This window comes from Schistocerca serialis, chromosome 8, assembly GCF_023864345.2.
Source record: "Schistocerca serialis cubense isolate TAMUIC-IGC-003099 chromosome 8, iqSchSeri2.2, whole genome shotgun sequence".
In the NCBI taxonomy this organism is placed as follows: Eukaryota; Metazoa; Arthropoda; class Insecta; order Orthoptera; family Acrididae; genus Schistocerca; species Schistocerca serialis.
Window position 1 is genome coordinate 207,154,740 of NC_064645.1, and position 20,665 is coordinate 207,175,404.

The window sequence follows — 20,665 nt, forward strand, 5'->3', positions numbered from 1 at the left end:
GATTTAACACTTGAAATAAAACAATTGCCATTCTATTTCTGCTTTGACAACCATTTTGCAGGGTTTTCTGTTCTGTCATTCCTAAGAGAAGAAAGTTAAGGAGGAGCAAGCACTATTAGGGAAAACAGAGCGCCCCAGTCTTGGCTCATTTCTTCAGAGGAAGAGCTAGTTAATAAGGAAAGGTGATACAGTGGAAACTCACTTAACAAGCACCTCCCATAACGCACAATTCCGATAACGGGCAAAACAAATTGTAAAAAAATGAGTGATGTTTTGCATAACAAGTGATGATGATTCAGTGTGACATCACCAGCCGTTTGCATGCAATGGGGGAAACGTTCAACAATATGAACACCTTTCATTGTCGGCAGCGGCATATGTGCAATGTCTTTAGCAAGTACAGCAATCTGGGTTTAGCGCTCTTCCTGCTACCATCGTAGTGAAGCTTTGGATCACACATTTTTCTAGACTTGTGTTTAAACCGTGTTTTCTTGCGTACTAATTTTAATAACCTTCATAGAAATTTCTGCAATGATAAAGCCACAAGAAGGCATCGATAAGAGAAAGAAAATGACCTTAGAAATGAGATGTAAATTCAACGAAAAACACCGCTGTGGTGTGAGCATTGCTGATTCAGCATGCGCGTACAATCAGTGTACATCAACTATTTGCCCTATCCTCAAGAACAAGAACAAGATTAAGTAGATAAATGTTTCAAAGGGAGCGACAAGAGTATCTAAACAATGGTTTTGGGTGCTGGATGATGTCAAAAGGTTTCTCCTTAGATGGATCAGTGAAAAACAAGGCAACACTCTTTAACGACAACATCATCTGTAAGAAGGTGAGAATGATTTTCGCTAACCTCCTTAAGAAGACGCCAGGATCATCAGTGGCCGAAGAAGTGTTTAAGGAAAGCCATGGGTGGTTTGAGAAGTTTAAGAGATTTGTTGTTTGGTTGGTTGATTTGGGGGAGGGTACCAAACAGCAAGATCATCGGTCCCATCAGATAAGGGAAGGATGGAGAAGCAAGTTGAGCATGCCCTTTCAAAGGAACCATCCTGACATTGGCCAGAAGCAATTTAGGGAAATCATGGAAAATCTAAATCAGGATGGTTGGGTGTGGGTTTTGAAGTGTCCTCCCAAATGCCAGTCCAGTGTGCTAACCACTGCGCCACTTTGATCAGTTTTAAGAGAAGAACCAGCATCCACAGCGTTCTGAGGCATGGCAAAGCAGAGCAGCTATATGGGACAAAAAAGCAGCAGAGAACTTCATCAGCAACTTCAAGATGCTCGTAGATTCTGAGGGCTATCTGCCACAACAGGTTTCTAATTGTGACAAGACGGGTCTTTTCTACCTTCATAACAGCAGAAGAGAATGCATTGCCTGGCCACAAGCCAGTAAAAAACTGTCCCACACTGCTATTCCGTGCCAGTGCAAGTGGCGATTTGAAAATTAAATTGATTGTTTACCATTCAGAAACTCCATGAGCTGTCAGGAAGTGTAAAGTCGAGAAGAGCAGGTTAAATGTGATTTGGAGGTCCAAGAACAAGGCTTGGATGTCACGTGATATTTTTTTGTGATTGGATCAATGAAATGTTTGGTCCTCTGGTGAAAAAAGTATTTGCTTGAGGTGAATCTACCATCCCATGCCTTGCTTGTTATGGACAATGCTCCTGCTCATTCTCCAGGCCTACAAGACCACCTCCATGAAGAACTTTAATTCATCATGATACAATTTATGCCTCCCAGCGCCACACCATTACTCCAGCCTATGGACCAGTAGATTATTTCTAACTTTAAGACGCTCTATGCTAAAGCAGTCTTTGAGCATTGCTTTGAGTTGATTGAAGGTGCCAATCCCACGTTCATAGAGTTTTGGAAATATCACTTCAGCATTGTTGCCTGCATCAAGATGGTCAGAAAGGCATGGGAAGGGGTTAGCAAGAGGACTCTCACTTCTGTTTGGAAGAAGCTTTGGCTGGAGTGCATTGTCAAATGTGACTCTGAGGCATTTTGAGTCAGTACCTGTGGAGCCTGTAGCCAACAAGATTGGGTCTTTGGCCAAGAGCGTGGGACTAGAAGTGGATAACGATGATATCGATGAGCTTGTGGAAGGTCACAGCCAAGAAGTGATCACTGGAGAGCTTATGGAGTTGCAGTGTGTTTCACAACAGGAAATTGTGGAGAGGAGTTCTTCAGAGGAGGAGTAGGATAAGGCAGTAACAGCAAAACAGCAATCTTCTCGTGCAGTAAAAGAATTGCTGAAAGCATGGAAATCGGTTGCATCATACATTGAAAATCATCACCCCCAATAAGGCAATGACTATGCACGCTACAAATATATTTGACAGTAATGCTGTGTCGCATTTGCGCCAAGTGTTGAAGTGTCGGCAGAAACAAATGACTATAGATAGCTTCCTATAAAAAAAGAATCAGTTATGTATTGTGAATAATGAAGTACATAATACTGTATGTGTAATTTTCTTTGAATAAATTGCGTGAATAAGATAAAACTTTTAGTACCTTTTCTGCATGGAATGCATTATCATAGTTCACATTAATTTATATGGGATACGTTGTTTTGCTTAACATATGTTTCACACTATGAGTAAAATTATATTCACTAAGCAAGGTTCACTGTATTTTGAATCTTTACTTTGCAAGGATGATGTCATTATTATCACAGAATGGGTGAGCAATTCAGTGGTTTTTGTAGCATCGACCTGTGAAGGAGTGGAACCTGTACCATCTGTAAAAAGATACTCTGCAATGGAGACGAAGACAATCAAAGTACAACGGCCTTAAATTATGGCAGCTTATAATAAACACGTGAGGGTGGGGGGTGGATAGGATGCCATGTAGAGAATAAATATTCGAAACAAGAAATGGTATTCAACTTTACTTCCTTGGCTACTGACATGATATCTGCATAATGCTTGGTAGCTGAAGAAAGGAATAGGAGCTAAGACTATTCAGTCTGAATTTGGGAGAGAAATTAAACAAGTTTACCAAAAGAGACATGTGGCCCCTTTAAAAGGAGCAGGCAGGCCTTCTACCAGTCCTATATGCAGATACAAATTATGTGTTCCAAGTGATGTAAGATACAGTGGTATAAAATGCTACATCAAGAAATTTGAGAAAAAGAGGTGCGTAGGTATGTACTGCAAATGGAAGTCATCAGCAGTTTGCACAAAATGAGGGAAGTGTGGTGTAGCATTGTGTCTAGAATGTTTTGAAATATACTACAATATTTTTGCAAAATTCTCCTGCTAGTGCTCATAGAGAAACATGGCTTTGATAAATGTTTATGTACAATCTTAATATGATTTGTATGATATTATGGAAAATAATGTTTTATCTGCCTATAAGTAATTGGATAGATAAAAAAACCTACTCACAAAGTGGCAATGGGAGAACATACTAATAAAAGATACTATGCTTTGCTGGCCTTTGGGGTCAGTAGATCCTTGTACTGGCAGAAGGGTTGAATGGGAAGGGAGAGGAGTAAAGGAAAAGGACTGGTGAGTTTTAGGAAAAGGGGTAGAGTTCAGACAGTTGCGCAGGACCCCTAGTCATGGAAGATTTACAGGGAGGAATGAGAAGGAAAGACTTATTATTGGGGACTGTACCAGATGAGAATTGAAAACCTGAGAACTTAGAGGTGGAAGATATGGTGATATGCAAAACAAGAGATGTGGTTGCCTCGAATGCCAAGGCTGCATTGGTGGGAACATTTGACATGGAAAGGATGGCAACTGTCAAAATATAAGTTCTGCTGTTTGTTAGTAGGCTTAATGTGAACAGAAATGTGTAGCTGACCTATGGTGAGGATTAGATCAGTGACAAGGAAAGTGGCAGGGGAGTCAGAATAGAACCATATGAAATATAATTGGGAGCATGTATTCAGAGATTGCAGGAATTTTAGATGGTCAGCCTCATCACAAGTCCATATAGCAAAGATGTCATCAATGTGTCTAAACCAAACCAGGGGCTGAATGCTTATGGATCGACGGAAAGACCTCTCCTAGTGACCCAAGAAAAGGTTGACACACATCTATAGGTCTTCAGCCCATGGTTTGGTATGGATACATTGATGACATCTTTGCCATGTGGACACATGGTGAGGTTGATCTGTTAAAATTCCTTCTCCCAATTAAATTTCATATGACCGTATTCTGAATCCCATACCACTTTCCTTGCTGTTAAACTCATCCTCACCAAAGGTCAGCTACACATTATGAAATCTACAAACAAACAGCAGTACTTATATTTGGACAGACTCTCCATCCCATACAGCCCTGGCACTCAAGGCCAACATATTTGCTCTGATACAATTTGGCAGTTTCTGATCTCAGGTAATTACCCCATCAGCCTAGTTCCAAAGCAGATTACCTGGGCCATCACATTCAATCCTGGTACTGCTGATCACTTCAAAAAATAATGAGTACACCACTTGTCACTCAGTATCGTCCTGGTCTTCCCCGAAATGAAATCCATTCTGTCCAAGATTTTGCCTACCACACATAGAATAGTTTTTCGCGGCCTGCCCAATATTCACAGTATCCTTGTCACACCCTACACCGCTTCTACACCCATCTCCATGTCGAATGGCTCCTGTCCCTGTGACTATCTTCACAGCAAGACTTGCCCTATGCACACCCCTACTACAACCTATACAAGCCCTATAACTTGTAAAACATCTACTATCAAAGGGAGAGCCAGCTGTGAAATGACACGTCATATACCAGCTGTTATGTATACACTGTTTTCCCTTTTATGTCCACATGATTACCAACAAGTTGTCAGTTAGGATAAATGGGCATACGCAAAGGATGTATACTGGCAACACGCAATATCCTGTTGCAGAACTTGCTTTACAACATGACAGTCATGACCTTGGTGTCTGTTTCACTACATATTCCATCTGGATTCTTCCTACAGACACCTGTTTCTCATAACTCCGCAGGTAGGAACTGGTGCATGTCCTTGGCTCCCACCACCCACCTGACGTTAGTTTACATTAATTTCTTTGGTCTCAACATTTCTTCACAGCAACCAGTCCTTCCTTCACTCCCTTTTTCTTTTCTATATCTTTCGTTTTCTGGCCAGTCTATTTATCAGCATCCCCCTACCGCCACTATCACATACAACGCACTTAGTTTTTTGCTCTTATTTTCTCATGCATGTTTGAGAAGTAACCTCTGTCTTGCGTAGTACCATATCTTTCACCTTTAAACTCTCAGGTTTACAAATCTTGTCCAGTTCAGGCCCCAACAATCAGTCTCTCCTTCGCATCCTGTTGGTAAGTTTCCCCTGACTTAGAGTTGTGGGTGACTTTCCAGACTCTATCCCTTTTCCTAAACCTCACCAGTCCTTTTACTTCAACCCTCTCCTGTCCCCCTTCAACCTTTCTGCCAGGAGGATGAGGCACTGGTTCCAAAAGCTAGCAAACTGTAATACCTTCTATTTGTGTGTTGTCCTGCTGTTGCTTGAGGAGTAGATTTTTAATCTGTACAATTACATATATTCTCTTAAATTGATTATCTTTGTTGATATGTTTTGTCTGGCTTGATGATTTGAAAATGGGTACAGGTAACCCAAAACTAATCACCATTGAAATAAAAATATTGAATTTTGCAACTTTGGCTGTTTCTGTATCAAAACTGGTTAATACAGGTTGCTGTCCTGTCATTAATCAAGCATGCTGGAAATAAGTATATACTACGAATGTCAGTAAACCAAATCCTTGTAAATGAATGAGTGTATATTGTTATTAATATTTTGTTCAACTCTTGCCTTATTTGTATTAAAATCTGCTTAATAACAAAATCTATACCTCAGTATCATTGGCACAGAAAAATTAAAATGAGCATCTAAGTGCCAAGCATGTCCATATGGATGTATTATGTTACAAATGCAGTAAGACAGAGAAATAACAATTAATATTAGCTTGTGTGCATTATTTAAATGTGTAAGTTAGTAAATTTAAAATATAGTACAGTATCCAATTTCGAAAAACTTGGGCAGTTAAGGGTTAATGAACGGATTATGGCTGCATTTTAAATTTTTAAATATGGGCAATAATTATATAAAATACTGAAAATCAAATTTTTTTTGCCCTTGAAAGTTGTTAGATAGGTAACCTGCAACTGGGACTAGGTGACTTTTCCCCAGGTTAGCTGTTTAGCTATGTAGATGCCTCAGTTGTACTGCATCAATGTATTTGAATAATCAGAACACATTCCTGGCAGATGTCACTAACTCCAAATGAGCTGCACCTGGACTGAGGGACTGATCACCTTGCTGTTTAGTTGACTAACTGCAACCAACCAATCAATCAATAATCTACCTGCAGCCATGACTGCTGGCTGCCTCACCGACTCTTTAAACCATTTCAGTAATTGATCATGGATGCTATTCTCCAGTGGCTTTGCACTAAGATTGTTAGAGAAAGATGTGTTTAAATTATGTTCCTCCTGATCTTGTTTTGACTTCCAGACATATATTTATTGAGTCAAAAAGGTGCGACTGTAAGTTATCATTGAGATATAGGTAGATCTACTTACAAATGTCTTTTGATGCCTACAGTATTGTTGATGACTGGATTGAGTGCATGGCTTGCTTTTCTAACTTTTTCCCTAATTTCTTCATCTGCCTTCACTTTCACACAAATTTTTTAGCCTGAACTCTAAAATTTGTCTACCAGTACAGATTGGTTTCCGTTCACTGTGGTCTTATGTCTTTCTTTCCCTTTGTTAATAATTACCATGTACTTAGTGTTCCCTAATTTCACCTCCATTCTTTTTCATTCGTAGTCTTTCAAATATATGTTGATGGTATATTGTAGGTTTTGTTCACTGGTGGCACTAGATAATGTAGTCCACAGTCACTGCTATGGTTGCAGGTTCGAATCCTGCCTCGGGCATGGATGTGTGTGATGTCCTTAGGTTAGTTAGGTTTAAGTAGTTCTAAGTTCTAGGGGCTGATGACCTCAGAAGTTAAGTCTCTTAGTGCCCAGAGCCATTTGGACCATTTTGAACCACAGTCACTAAATTCAATAGCTTACAAGGAACCCCTTGAGTGCAAGGTCACAAGTTGAATCTTTAGTAAAGCTCACTTTAAAGTATTTAATTATGACAGCTGCTAATGACTCACTGTGTGCATCAGGAGGGCAACAGAAAGTGAGTGTCTGAGATATCAAACTTATATGGGACCTAAGTATTACACTTCACGTCAGCCCGGCTAGCCATGCAGTCTAACACACTGCTTCCTGAGCGACAGGCGTGCCGATCCCCGGCATGAATCCACCCTGTGGATTAGTGTCAAGATTTGGTATGCCGGCCAGCCTGTGGATGGCTTTTAAGGCAGTTTTCCATCAGCCTCAGCAAATGCCCTTTTCCGCTCAGTTACACTATGTTGGCGATTGCTGCGCAAACACTGTCTCCACGTATACGTACACCATAATTACTCTACCACAGAAACATTGGGGTTACACTTGTCTGGAATGAGACATTCGAGGTGGGGGGTGGGGTCCAGTGGGGACCGAACCGCACAATAACGTTTGGTGTGGGGCGGTGGTGGGGTGAGTGCTGTAGCCTGTTGTGGGGTGCGGTACCACAGGGCTACGGCAGGGACGAAGCCTCTCCGTCTTGTCTTGGTCCCCAGTTCACTACATACTACATTACTTGTCACAAGATGGACATCGTTGACATTCAAGAAATGTTCAAAACAAGCCATTAATGTGCATGATGAACACCAAACGAAAAATGGTGTGCCAGAGTGATCACAAAGTTTCACACCAACAAGATCAGACATGAACTCATTGAGCGTTGCAAACCATGCAGGAGCTTATTGTAAAACTGGCTATCCTATAAGCATAGCTGCAGATAGTATGATAATATGTTTTATAGGCACAGAAAATACAAACATGCAAATTCTGAATTTGTCCAGGGGTTGCAGGCAGTATGAATTGCAATGTCACACACTTTTCAGGAGGGATAGTTTGCTCTAAAGGAGTATGATTTTTAGACGCAGACCAGGAATCAAGCAAAACCAAGTTATTTTGAACAACTATTGGCTAGAGTCAGTGCTTATACCACAGTTGTAATTTTCTTATGCTGATTTTTCCACTTGCTGTGTCATAAATATTCACTATTACCCTTGCAAGATCCCACACACGAAAAAGAATCATAGGGGGCAGATCACCTCCAGCTTCTTGCAGGACAACCAGTAACTTTCTAGCCAGTTTACCATGCAGATCAGCAGTCGGCATAATTGTAGACATATGGGTTAAGGCACTGATAGTTGAGCTTGATACAGCTCTCATGGTACCTCTAATGTCCAGGGTTCCTTTCATATATATTTCCTCTTCAAATACTTACTGGTCTGGATTGAAAACAAATTCGTTACTGAATGATGTAAATTGTTTACCTCATCTACAGATTTTGTGCTAATACCACAGTCTGCTGTGCATCATCAATTTGACACTTAGTTTGAAATTTCACTATCTTACGTCTTCCAGTTCTGTAGCATTGTATGAAGTTATGCAACTATCCACTGCTTCCCTTGACATCTCTATATCGCACACAATTTGATGTGCATAAATGTAGTAGGTCACTATCATGCACATTCTGTAAATTGTATTGATCATGTGCAAACACTGGTTTTGTAACAAGTGTGCCTTGCCCTCCCTTGAATATCTGTAGTTTTTCTTATGCACTACATGATCATAATGCTGCAGACGTATTAGAAATATATTCGTAATTTTTTTTTAACTATTCTATGCATGATCTTCCATGTACATAATTACGTTTACTACCCACTTGTAGGAAAATAATTGCCCTTTATTAGGTTTCACTGGAGACAAGATTTATGGCTTCCTGTCTGACAAGGATGAAGAACTACATGGTTGACACTTGTTTCAGTATCACTTCCACTTGTTAAGCATACAATGTCATCATTGTACTCCTCATGTTCATTGTCCGCACAGTTGAGTGCGTATGACACCTCACATTCCACTAACTCATCTTGCAGATAAGCTAATATTTCATCTGCCACTGCATTCTCACTCTGCGAAATTTCTTGGGTTCCGTTCTCATGAAATGTCAACTTCAGCAGCTGTTGTTGTAGATATAATGCAATGTTTGCTTTGTTTATCATTGCCATTGCTCTGCTTTGTATCAACACCACTAACACTGTTGTGACTTACTTGTCGACTAAGCAGTTCAACTACATTCTGCTGTGGTCTCTTGCTTTGCTCACCATTGGATACCTCCAGTCCCATTCCCTGTTGCCATTAGCAGCCAATATTGAGGTTGTGTGGTAGACAATGTGTTGGGCACCAAATTCCATAAACATCATTGGCTTTTTGCGACCTCTCACTCAAGGGATTACTTGTGTGTGTGTGTGTGTGTGTGTGTGAGAGAGAGAGAGAGAGAGAGAGAGGGGGGGGGGGTTCAACTTCAGATTTGTCTTGTAATAATGAGTTCAGCTGATTTCTGATTTCTCTTGTCCAGATAATTCCTGCACTTTTTGTAGAGGCATTTTGTGTATCTGTATAAAGCTGACCTGATTGTATATTCCTGTAGAGGGTACAAGAGCTCAGTTCCAAAAGGTGGCATGATATGCCTCATTTTTTTAAAAATAGCTTTTGGGTAGCCATCATGATTGTAAATATCAGAGTTTGAATGTAATTAATAAGAATTTTCACTAACCTTGTTGTAATTTATCCTCAACCTCCTCTCTCATTAAAACATATACACTTTTTAAGAAGATTTTTCCAGGCATTTCTGGCAGTGAAATGTGTCTGTGGTTAGCAGAATGAAATCTTCACTCTGCAGCGGAGTGTGCGCTTGGCAGATTAAAACTGTGTGGTGGACCGAGGCTCGAACTCGGGACCTTTGCCATTCACGGGCAAGAGCTCTGCCATCTGAGCTACCCAAGCACAACTCACAACCCATCCTCATAGCTTTACTTCCACCAGTACCTCGTCTCCTACCTTCGAAACTGGAGGGCAGAAGTAAAGCTATAAGGATGGGTTGTGAGTTGTGCTTGGGTAGCTCAGATGGTAGAGCACTTGCCCATGAAAAGCAAAGGTCCCGAGTTTGAGTCTTGGTCGGGCACACAGTTTTAATCTGCCTGGAAGTTTCATGTCTGTGGTTGCTGCATCCTCATTCCTAATCTCGGGAATCTTTTTTTATCCCCCAAAGAGCAAAAGTTTTAATTGCATTTATTCCGCCACCTTTTTTTGTTCTACCAGACAGTATCCTTCTCTCCTACTAATGTAGTTCCTACTTCAGAAAAACTCAGTAGCACGCCCCTCCCCCCAACCACCCAGTACCATCCAGTCCCTGAATACCTTAATATTTTATTCCACTAAGGCTATGACTTTTTCAAGTGAAATGCATTGTCTCTTACTGATTTCCTTCCCACACCACACACTGCTGCAGTCCTTTGTTGTCTTAACCTTCATAACATCCTAGTCAAACCTATCACATTCCCAAGCCACTATCCTTCCCCCAGGTTTCTACCTGTGTAATCTCCCTCACCAAAGCCTGCCGCATGGGCCTACTCATCACCACATACTCTGGCCCCATCAGTGGTTAATCTTACAAAGGTATACCATCTTGTGAAACAAAATATGGTGTTTATTAGCTAACTTGTGTCCACTGCAGAGTGTTTTATATAGGTATGACCATTAATAGACTGGTTGAATGCATGAATTGGTCATAGAAGAACTGGCGCACTTGGAGGACTAACAGTAGTTGCTGAAAAAGGTGTTTAGCATACCTCAAGGGCCTGAGTGCTTGCTACATCACATGGCTCCAGTACTTGTTTCCCTGAACTCCAGAGATAAGGACATCCCTCCAACACATCCTTGTTGCATCCTGACACCCTCCTGAAGTTAAATCTCGATTAATACATCCCATCCGTCCTCTTTTTTCTCATTATCCTTTTTAATTGTGGCCACTGTGTGGAAATTAAGGGGATAACTGCTGTCAACTGCAGCGGGACATTATGCGGAATCAGCAGCAATGAGCAAAAATGTGTAGTGGACTGGGATTTGAACCCAGGATCTCCTGCTTACTAGGCAGGTGTGTTAACCACTGCACCATCAGGGACACAGCATTATCACAACTGCACGGACTATCTCTGCACACCTTACGGCTGATCCACATATCCACCTAGCACCCTGTCTGCAGTCCCTGTCCCATTGACTCAACATGCGTTCATATAATTGATATGCCTAGTTCAGCAATGAATTCACCTTCTTCAGTGTGGGTGCACAGATATGCCCAACATCCTGTGGGAATCTCAGAGTAGCGAACAGTATGTCACTGGACAGGGACTGGATATAGGTGGCGCTTGGTGGGAATGTGGATTGGCTGTGAGGCGTAGCAAGATAGTCCATGCAGCTGCAATAACACCATGTCTCGGATGGTGCAGTGGTTAATTCATCTACCTAGTAAGCAGGAGATCCTGGGTTCGAATCCTGGTCCAGTACACATTTTTGCTCATCTCTGCTCATTCCATGTAATGTCGCATGTGACAGCAGTGATACCCCTTTAATTTACATGTAGTGTTTCACAGCTGCAGATTCTGCCTGATGTCTGTTCTTTCAGACATGTCTGGAAGAACAGACACCATACGTTCATATTTTTGCACTATTCATCACTCATCCCCTTCATTTATTTTTGCTTCTTATTATGTTCCTATCAGCTTTGGATTGAAGCTGGCACAATGCTTACCAGTCTACAGTCTCTGAGCTATTCTCTCTCCTGTAATCTTTGTCTTCCCTCATCCTCACTACAGGTGGATTTCTCTCATTCTGAGATCTGAATACTGAGTAACCTGGACTTCTTTTTTAACTTTCCACAGCATAGTCCTTTTCTTTGCTGGAGAAGAAACCAGACACATCAAAAAAAGTTTTGCATCACCCTGGTTCCCAGAACTCTTGAAGATAGATGTTGACTATGGATATTGTATCACAGACACAGTCCCTTCGACTGTTCAGAGATGTCACTAAACCCGCCCAAAGATGTAAACAACCGTATTTGAGCAGTACCTATTAGATGGAGGGGGCCTGACAGCCGATCAGTTCCAGTCATTCCACCAGGAAGGAGGTACACAGCTCGGTAAGCCCAGTGACTCGCGGACCGTCAGAACTATTGAGTACTTTTACAATAAATTCAGTTCCAGACATCTCTCAATGTTCTTGCAAGCCCACTATCACTCTCTCAAGAGAGTAAGTAAGTAAGTGTCTTTTTCTTTCCTTCTAACATGATTCAACTGTTCACAATAATGACTGACGCAGCACTGTCACAGAGTAAGGCGCGCTTGCTCCTTGTGCTGGACGTAGCTTCTGTGGTGAGTGCGGCAGCCACTTGCCCGCGTTGATCAACTGTCCACATGTAGCATTCTCTTGATACATGTCCACCCTGCAACACAGAAAATTGGTGCGAGGTAGACACTCTCCCGTCTCTCACTCTTGTACGTAAAATATCGGGTGTTTGAGACGGTGGAAAGCCGAGGGTCTCTAGAACTGTCGTCTGTTTTCTCGAGGCACTACATATCCCTCCCCTTAGCTCGAACACGTGATATTTTATACATGTTCATTATGAACATAAAGATCATATTCACATAATGATAATTTACATTTCATTCAGTTTATACAACTTTTTTTTCTGGCGATCGTGTATTTAATACATGCTGTTCTTTTTTCGTTTTGATACTATCTGAGCATCTCACCTAATGTTGAAGTTCGTACTTTTATATCTAGGGATTGTGTGGACAGCACTTCTGATTCCCAGTCCCAAACTCCAGCTGTCATAGACTTTTGATTACAACATTCTTTAGTATAATTCCCTAAACTATTTTTTTCTTTAGTAATTAAATGTATCATTCCGTACAATAGCTTGTAGTCTGAAGGAACTCTGGGCAAATGAAAATGCTCTTTTCAACACTTGTGAATTCACATAAAAAATAACAATGCGAGTGGAATAGAGAATCCAAACTTACCAGAACAATCTCTATAAAATGTGTGACCTCTGTCACAATACTGTCCTTTTTCCTTTAGGCATAGTACCTATACCTTACCTACGGGTTGACCCTATGAATGCACTTCCTCCTTCCATTTCAGTAGGTATGCCCCTTTAAATTCCTATTTTACTTTGGTACATGTCAATACCCTTCTTGGTGCCCCTGCCCGCACAGTATAGGTCAACCCTTCTTGGGTCTGCCTACCTGCCCTCTTCCATCCAATAAATGCTCAGTGCACCCTCCTTCTCCTTCTTGAGTTGCCTTCAAGTGCACCCTCCTTCTCCTTCTTGAGTTGCCTTCATAGTTCATTGCCCTAGTATACCTCTTTATCTATACTATAACTCAAAACTACTTGGAAATGTTAAAATCCACCTCACTCTCCACTCTTGCTTCTCAATACTTCGCTTCATATCCTAGAGTTCTCCATTACATTTCCATTCCTACACTTCCAATGGACACCACACATATATATGTAGATTTAAATATATAATACTCTTACTTATGCTATACTTGTCCCACTATCCTTCAAGTCGTCAGAATAGTTATTAGACTGACATTCCTTGAATGATTATCACAATCCATTCTCCTCTGGCTTGCTGTATGTAATTACTCACACTTCCTTCTTAGTTGTACGTGATGTATATTCTATTGTACTTTATAGTAATACATACGATATATCATGTTCATAATGAACCACAATGTGTACCTCCTTCTCCAATGTACACATACCAAAGTAATACCATCATAATAAACATTAATCCTCATAGTTCTTACTTATACAAGCATATCCCTGTACATGCCTATATGCGATGTGAAACTGTCACAGTAACTAACAATGTGCGCATACTTCCTTATGTGCACATACTTCTCCCTACAACACTTGACGGTTCTCACAGTATCTCAGATTGTACTTTTCCTGTTCGTGTCTTTGTGTTTCTTTTTTTGTATGCATACGGGTAGTTGTGTAGCCTGATTCTTCGGCCTACTTATGTAAAATAAGTTAAAGATTATAGGAAACCACAGAAATTGAGAAGGACTTCAGCGATAGAAGTGTATACAAATGGAAAGAGGGAGAGATAGACCGATACTCAATAGGAAAGTAAGAAAGGAAAAAATAGAAACGGTTGTTAAGATCGAAGAAGTGAAAGAAGATAGCCCTAAAGACAGGAAACTCTTCTCATGCGGTTGACTTACATATTATGAGACATTACCATATGATTCAGTCCTGACTCGATATAACAACAAAATCCATTAAGGCGATTATATAACGGGGAATCACAGTGTCCGTAAAACAAGCAAGACTTTGTATAATGACGAGATCACTGATTTGCGGCAAATCTTGCTTGTCCGACACGTCAAGATGAGTATGCAGGAGTAACTAAACTATACGACAGTATAAGAATTTGAGAATAGAATACAGAGATTGGAATAATAGAAAATTGTGAAGGTGGTTCGATGAACCCTCTGCCAGACGCTTAAATGTGATTTGCAGAGTATCTATGTAGATGTAGATGTAGATAGTTTAAGATTTGAAGAGAATTCGGGGTAGGAAAACGAATATGGAAGTAATACCAAACACAAATCGGGATCTGACAGTCGTCACTCCGCCCGCTAACACAGAACATTAACGTCCTTGGGGTGTATAGAACTTTAGGTCTTTTATGTTGTACTTTCCCTTTTCTGATCCATGTATAGACTCTACTAAAAATAGTGTCTTAGGATGAATTATTGTTTGTACTTGGAAAGGTCCATCATACTTCCGAAAAAATTTATGTCTTTCTTTCTTTAAGGCCGAGCTCTGAAGATGCTGCCTCACAAGAACTAAATCATCAACCTTATATTGGGGTTCGATAGCCTTCTCGTTATATTTGCCCACTCGTTGTTGTGCTCTGTCAAGTATGTTCTTACTGACTATCTCCTGTTTAAGTTGGAAGTCGTCTTCAGATTGCTCAGGCCATACAAAACATTTAATAAGGGATTCTCCAACAAAGGGTTTACGTGTTACCTCCAAAGGTGCTAAGCCTATTGATAAATGTGGTAACTCATTTAAAATAAGCTCAAAATCTTATCATTTTCGTTGCCCATGATGTATGTTTTTCACGGCAGTATGTGTGATATAACTTCCCAATTTCTTTCATAACCCTTTCACGTGGGTTAGAAGATGGATTATAGTTGGAGATTAATATTCGATGAATATTTTCCCACGCTAGAAATTCCTTAAACTTGTTACTAGTAAACTGTGGTCCATTGTCGGAAAGGTACCGTTTCAGTTTTCCTACCTCAAGAAAGTACTGTTGCAGACAATATTTCACTTTAAACCTTCTCTGAAAGTCGGCCCAAGATGAAAAACCCAGTTACTTACTCTATCCTGCATAAGCTTGAATTCTTTCCATAACTCATCGACATTTTTCTTAGTGTCATCGAGTTCATAAGAGAGAGTTGTAGACAAGTTGTCAGAGGTTACCCTCACAGCAAGTTTTCTGTCTGTCATTTCCTCTATCTGTTTCTCCAGACCACTTATATTTAGGGTGTCTGAAGTTGTCAGTTTTTCCTTAAAATTTACCGAGCGAGGTGGCGCAGTGGCTAGCACACGGGACTCGCATTCGGGAGGACGACGGTTCAATCTCGTGTCCGGCCATCCTGATTTAGGTATTCCGTGATTTCCCTAAATCACTCCAGGCAAATGCCGGGATGGTTCCTTTGAAAGGGCACGGCCGACTTCCTTCTCCGTCCTTCCCTAATCCGATGAGACCGATGACCTCGCTGTTTGGTCTCTTCCCCCAAACCAACCAACCAACCTTAAAATTTCTCTCTACATCATCAACTCTAATGTTGATGCCTGGAATTTGCAATTGGACAATAGAGATCATCTTATCCTGTCTTTCTACACTGTCTTTTAAGGCATGCAACCTTTGCTTTACCGCATCAAATGCAACATTGCATACATTTGGAAATGATCCAAGTTTTTTGACAAGTCCCGTTTCTACATTATTACATTTATCTTCAATGTCAAATTCTAATTTTTTAGTTAAATCTCGAAATTGCTCATCCTGTCTTTGGTTGAACTCAGTAAATAGTTGTTCAATGTGAGTATTCAGATGAACTGGTCAGTTCACTCTTTAAATCTAATTTCAGATTTTCTACCTTATTATTTAAAGAATCAAACTCAGTCTTTAACAAAACTGTATTAGCTGCTTGATTGTTTAAGGTTTCACTTTGGTTACTTCAAATCTCGCTCTGAGCATCTAACTTGGTGTTCAATTGTGTATTTACTAAATCTAACTTAAGACTTCGATCACTTAGTTCTTGTCTTAATGAAGCATTTTGAGTATTTAAATCTGCTCTTTGAGCATCTAACTTAGCATTTAGTTCTTGTCATAAAGCCACTGAATCTGCTCTCGGGCTTTAAGTAAATTCAATACCTCAGACCAGTCTGGTGCCTCTTTACACACTGCCATAGCCATGGCTGGTTCTGAAGTTTCCCCTGTTTTTTGAAGGCTATCCATATTCCCTATTGATTTTCGACCTAGTGATCATCTGAAACAACTTCCCCTCTAAATGTACTAGCTACAGTACTATAGTCTTTGAACATTATTGTTGTTCGCTCACCCAGCGTAGAGTTTTATGCTGCATCGCCGAGCAGGCACTGCTGAGAAGCACAGGCGCCAGCAGCATTGAGCGTTGGTTGCAGCATCGGCGAGCGGACGCGAAGTTAGCAACGGTGAATGGCAGCTGTTGCAGTCAGCAACAGTGGCGGGTTACTGCGTCGGCGTCACCTGGTTACTGCACCAACGTCGGTGGCTGGTACTGCGTGTGTGAGACTTGCTTCCTCCCCACACCCAAATCTTCTTATCCGAAGTATTTTCTTCATCTTCTTTCATGTGGTATTTATTAAATCATTCACCCCTTTCTCTATTTGGGCCGCACCCAATTCTCTGGAACAATTTCTCAGTTTTGTTATTATTGGTTGCTATCGCAACCTCAATATCTTATTGTCTCAATTTATTTAAAAAATTCCTCCTTTTCGAGTCCTGATCACATCGGTCGCCATATTCTGGCAGTTTCCAGTGATTATAGGAAGCCGTGTGGTGCTGGTGTGCAAGACTCACATGTCCCATTCATCGATGGACTTGCTTGGAGGTGCTTTGCCGATCTTCTTTTCAGGATAGCTGGCTGCGTCTATCTCCCCAACTTCTTCTCCAACGGTATAATGCTGTTTGGAGGAATTTTCTCTACTCTCAAAATGATTCCGTACGCTCAAGATACTTTTAAATCAATTCCACTATATTTTCACTTCCACAGACAGAACACCACATAATAGTTTTCACATATATAAACAATGTTTCGTAAACCCAATGACTCGCGGACCATCAGAACTATAAAGTACTTTTACAATAAATTCAGTTCCAGACATCCCTCAAAGTTCTTGCAAGCTCACCATCACTCTCTCAAGAGAGTAAGTAAGTAAGTGTCTTTTTCTTTTCTTCTAACACAATTCAACTGTTCACAATAATGACTGACGTAGCACTGTTACAGAGTAAGGCGCACTTGCTCCTTGTGCTGGGCATGTAGCTTCTGTGGCGAATGTGGCAACCACTTGCCCGCATCGATCAACTGTCCACATTGTAGCATTCTCTTGATACACGTCCACCCTAAGCGAGGTAGACACTCTCCCATCTCTAACTCTTGTACATAAAATATCGGGTGTTCAAGACAGTGGAAAGCCGAGGCTCTAGAACTGGTGTCAAAATTCTTGAGGCACTGCATCATGGCTCGGAGGAACCGTGACAGCAGCGCCACCATGTTGGATAATGCTTTTCGTGCAGCCACTGGACGTCGTGTTATGACTAAAACTGTGCACAAAAGGCTGCATGATGCACGACTTCACACCCAACATCTGTGGCGAAGTCCGTCTTTGCAACCATGACACCATGCAGAGTGGTACAGTTGGGCCCAACAACATGCCGAATGGATCGCTCAGGATTGGCATCACGTTCTCTTCACCAATGAGTGTCACATATGCCTTTAACCAGACAACTATCGGAGATGTGTTACGAGACAACCCAGTTAGGCTGAACGCCTTAGACGCACTGTCCAGTGAGTGCAGCAAGTTGGAGGTTCCCTGCTGGTTTGGGGTGGCATTAGGTGGGGCCGACATACACTGCTGGTGGTCATGGAAGGCGCCATAATCTCTATACGATACATGAATGCCATGCTCTGACCGATAATCGAACCATATTGGCAGCATATTGGCGAGGCATTCGTCTTCATGGACTACAATTTGCGACTCTGTTGTGCACATCTTGTGAATGACTTCCTTCAGGATAATGACACTGCTAGCTTAGAGTGGCCAGCATGTTCTCCAGATATGAACCCTATCAAACATCCCTGAGATAGATTAAAAAGTGTTCTTTATGGACAAAGTGACCCACCAACCACTCTGAGGGATCTACGCCGAATTGCCGTTGAGGAGTGGGACAATCTGGACCAACAGTGCCTTGATGAACTTGTGGATAGTATGCCATGATGAATACAGGCATGCATCAATGCAAGAGGACATGATACTGGGTATCAGAGGCACTGGTGTGTACAGCAATCTGGACCACCACCCCTGAAGGTCTCGCTGTATGGTGGTACAACATGCAATGTGTGGTTTTCATGAGCAATAAAAAGGGTGGAAATGATGTTTATGTTATCTCTGTTCCAAGTTTCTGTACAGGTTCCGGAACTCTCGGAATCGAGGTGATGCAAAACTTTTTTTGGTGTGTGTTACTTGCAAAAGCTAAGCAGTGTGTTCCTTTTACTCCTACTTTTATTCGTGTATATTGGTAGTACGATATATTCCACCTCTTGGAGGCATGCAGTTCAGACTCAAAATTTATTAGTTTCTTAGTTTTTTATAGAACTAAATAAATGTTTTAAGCTTTTGGCTTTAACCATCTGCCATGGTTGATAAGTTTTAACAGAAATTACATTTAAATGATGGCCAGTTATTATACCTCTTTTCAGTTTTATAGCTTTCTTGTGTGGATTTTTCTTGTTAAAGTTTTTATTTAACATGTGCACATGAAAATGGGTATCGTTACAAAGAAGTTGAATTGGTGGCTAAAACTTACCTTCAGGAGATGAAATTCCAGTGCTATTGATAGACAAACAATAATAATAGTAGTAATAAAATAATAATAAAAGTGCAGAAATGGACTGAGGAAAGTTAGAAAAAGGATGGAGGTTTCACTCAATCCCCAGGATGATAGGGATCACATCTTTTTTGAGGGTGAGAAGAAAGAAAGGATTTTTTTTCCACTTTTAAGTGAGTCTGTTAGCAGTACTTGAACTTCATCTCCTGAAGTTAAGTGATGGCTAGTTGTTATGTTCCTTTCCAGTTTTATAGCTTTCTTGAGTGAATTTTCCTTTTTAAAGTTTGTTACCTGCACTAGTCAAATAGTAAAAATAATTAAAGGCGTTAATGACCCATCTGTTGTGTGTCCAAACACAAAATCATCATTAGTCGTTACATGACAGTCAGCTGTCACAGGATCTGTCAGGTGTTTTAAGTATTTGTTAATTGACTGAAAGTGGTTAATAGGCTTTTGCCTTTTAAAACAACAGTTGCAATTATATTATAACTCTTGTTTCTTCCTGTTTTTACAGTATCCTGATCATGCTAGATGCCTGGTGGATGCATTATGGGATAATTGCGATGAGCTGAGAAATTGGCCCGAAATGTCCAGACTTGGAATGGTGCAGAATGACACTGGCAACCTGCCAGCAGTAAAAATTATTGTAAGCTGCATAGAGTGTGCAGTTTCTGGTAAATCAGTGACAGGCAATGCAAAATTAGGGCAAAAAAAGGTAAGTTCCATTTTTTGGACATTAGTAAATTTTCAGTGATTTATAAAAAGAAACTTTAATATTACACATAATATTTAACAGTTGTGAGCAGTTTATATGCTAGAGCTTTCAGTATTAATTTCTATCCCAAATTAAACAAAAGCATGATACAGAATAGTGTATAACTTACAATACACATAAGAAAATTGCAAAATCAAAGGATGAATGTGATAATAGAGCTTTACATAGGGTAAATGTGCGGACACATATGCAGTTTGCCTAGTCTGTGTATATTTCTTCTTCATTTTCCCAGTTGCAGGATTTTAAACCTTTCTTTAAGATAGCTGTGAATAACTATGGTGATATGGAATTCCCTTTCATCCATCTTTTTTAAATTCTGAATTTCTTGTTATCAAAATGAAGTATAATGGAAGCTGTAACATTGATAAATATATTCTTTAGAATACTATCATAAGTTATATCAGTGACTTGCTTCTTAAGGGCTTCTGGTACAGAAGTTGTTGCAACTGAGTCTGAAACGTTATGAATCACAGACAAAGTGGTGATTCATAATCATTGCTCCTTTGTGCAATTTTATTCATGACTTGGAAATGGACCAGTCATCATGGATGTTTTTAACCTCTATGTCCATGCTTCATATACAGTAGCATAATTAACAGCACCTGCTTCTTGTTGTTGTTGTTTTCAGTCCTGAGACTGGTTTGATGCAGCTCTCCATGCTACTCTATCCTGTGCAAGCTTCTTCATCTCCCAGTACTTACTGCAACCTACATC

At 40.6% G+C, this 20,665-nt stretch overlaps 1 protein-coding gene and 1 non-coding gene across 2 annotated transcripts in view; one reads left to right on the plus strand and one right to left on the minus strand.

The window, feature by feature from the left end:
- Window positions 1-20,665, plus strand: part of LOC126416923 (cohesin subunit SA-1-like) — a 191,642-nt gene that overhangs the window by 32,592 nt on the left and 138,385 nt on the right. Inside the window, exon 3 of the mRNA XM_050084806.1 lies at window positions 19,691-19,891. Coding sequence (XP_049940763.1) covers window positions 19,691-19,891 — 201 coding nt within the window. The remainder of the gene's footprint in view (window positions 1-19,690; window positions 19,892-20,665) is intronic.
- Window positions 11,048-11,124, minus strand: Trnat-agu (transfer RNA threonine (anticodon AGU)). Its single transcript has one exon. It is a non-coding gene; the product is annotated as a tRNA-Thr (tRNA).